The 2237-nt window shown below is 47.4% G+C and overlaps 1 protein-coding gene across 1 annotated transcript; it reads left to right on the top strand.

Annotated features, from left to right (window-relative positions):
• Positions 1-893: 893 nt before the first annotated feature.
• On the top strand, positions 894-2031 carry LOC141631382 (uncharacterized). Its single transcript, XM_074444060.1, has 2 exons — positions 894-1449; positions 1745-2031. The coding sequence occupies exons 1-2, from the start codon at positions 894-896 to the stop codon at positions 2029-2031; spliced, it is 843 nt and encodes a 280-aa protein (XP_074300161.1).
• Positions 2032-2237: the final 206 nt, after the last annotated feature.

Raw genomic sequence — 2237 nt, 5'->3', positions numbered from 1 at the left:
CGTTCTTGCCTCCTCTTTCACACTAGTCAATCCAATATCATCAAAAAGCTTCCAATTATGCACAGGAGACGGGAATTTCCGCCTAATTTTTCTTCTTTCCTACAAAACATACGAAATGCACTAGGAAAGAAAAATAGAAAGCATTTGATGGATAAAATGGCTATGTAATGTTATAATAGTATGCAAAATAGATTCAATTAGGGGACTAAATGTGCGCAATTATGAGTCACATCAGAGCCCCTGTAGTAGATCTTACCCAGGGGGCATCAGGCAGCAGGAGTCAACTTCGACAAATACCAGCCGAGTTGGTAACAAGATTAGATCTAAAAATAGTACCAGCAGGGGAGAGGATAACCTCACAAGGGCTTGGATACCTCACACCAGACAGCTGGCAGCCAGCCAGCCGCGTGGAAGTACAACCAGGTAACCTCCCAGTTGTTAACTTCATCGTAACTAACCAGACACCTGGTGTAGGATCCGCAGATAACCCGCAGGTAAGCTGGCATCAGGGAACGCTCGTGACCTCAACCCCATTAGCTACCACGCCGCATCAGAACCTTCAAGAGTTCGCGCCTGGAAGTAGCACCCCGAGTCAGCAGGTAGAAGACAGACGAATCCCGGACTCAGGAAGCCTGACCAACCAGCAGTATCTGGAGTTGAAGGAAATACTGAGCAGGGTCCCAGGATTGCCACCTCCACTCGAAAAGGCCTCACCCGATAGTTACGCTGACTCACCATTTGTGGATGCCATATCTGTTGTCGCCATGCCAAAGGGTTTCACGAATCCAAGCATGCCTCTCTTTGATGGCACGACAGACCCCTTCGACCACATGAGCCAGTACAAGCAGAAAATGATGACAATGAAGGCTGTAGGACAAGTAAAAGAAGCCTGAATGTGCAAGGGGTTTGGATCCACACTATCAGGACCAGCACTCCGATGGTTTGTAAGTTTGCCAAACAGATCAATATTTACGTTTGCCGACCTGATAAACGCATTCACTCAGCAATTTGCCAGCAGCCGGAAGCCACAAAAGCACGCAGGCGACCTATACAAAATTGTTCAAGGAGCAAGCGAGACCATTGGAGAATACAATACCAGATTTAACAATGAGAAGGTGGCAGTACGAGAATGTGACGTATCAACAGCGGTGGAAGCCTTCAGAAGAGGTCTGCACCATGAGTCTGACCTATATAAGCAGTTAACTGTGCACCCTTGTCATAGCTTTATAGCGATGCAAGAAAAAGCAGCAGCTGCAATCAGACTGGAAGAAGATATCATAGCCAGAGCCAGCATGCCAAGTACGACAAGCGTATCCAGCACGTCAGCCATAGAGAAGTCAGGTAGAAAGCAACCCACTAGCAAGAAGGATGAAAGATACAGGCCATATGGTAGGGGAGTAAACAGAATCGACAATAGAGAAGAAAATCAGCAACTCCCCACTTTGGCGAGTACGGATTCACTGGCGGCGTCGGAGGAATCTGAAAGCACTCGAGAGAAATGGGGGACGGGGTAAGGTGGCCCAGGCCACCGGTGGAAGGACAGTATGGAGAAAAGATAGCAAGAAAAATGTGAGTTCCATCGTGACATAGGACATAATCTACAAGGCGCTACACGCTGCGCAGGGTGATCAGGCGTCTATATGAGCAAGAGGTCTGCACCATGAGACTGCAACGCCACCTGCATGTACCAAAATAATAAACGTGATAACAGGCGGCTCAGACTTAAGTGGATTAATATATTCAGCAGCCAAAAGGCGTGCTACTGAGACTAAGGGAGACAGGCCAGAAACTTCCTGCAGAATTTCTCACAGTGACCTACCTGATGTTGCTTTCGACGAAGGGGATGTACACGACGGAAAGGAACATCATGATGCACTCATCATAACTCTGTCAATGGCCAACTGCACAGTTAGAAAGGTCCTGGTGGATACTGGTAGCTCGGTCAATTTGATCATGCTAAAAACCATAGAAAACATGGGGTTCAGCGAGAAGGATGCAGGAAGAAGACCATCCCGTGGTAGGGTTCAATAGAGAGACAGCCAACTCATTGGGCGAGATAGTGATCCCAACCTATGTGGGAGGAGTCAAACAAGGTAAGGTACTTGGTCATAGATGGACCTTCTACCTACAACGTTATTCTGGGAAGACCATGGCTGCACCTGATGAAAGTAGTTCCCTCAACATATCATCAATGCATAAAGTTCCCCATGCCATGGGGAGTAGAGATAATACAAGGA

Source organism: Silene latifolia, chromosome Y, assembly GCF_048544455.1.
Source record: "Silene latifolia isolate original U9 population chromosome Y, ASM4854445v1, whole genome shotgun sequence".
NCBI classification, from domain to species: Eukaryota; Viridiplantae; Streptophyta; class Magnoliopsida; order Caryophyllales; family Caryophyllaceae; genus Silene; species Silene latifolia.
This window is presented reverse-complemented; position numbering and strand designations above follow the sequence as displayed.

Bases quoted from the DNA above. Each gene is read 5' to 3' on its own strand.
- LOC141631382 (XM_074444060.1), top strand. From the start codon at position 894: ATGTGCAAGGGGTTTGGATCCACACTATCAGGACCAGCACTCCGATGG. The intron at 1,450-1,744 runs GTACGGATTCAC...TAATATATTCAG, and splicing joins GCAACTCCCCACTTTGGCGA to CAGCCAAAAGGCGTGCTACT.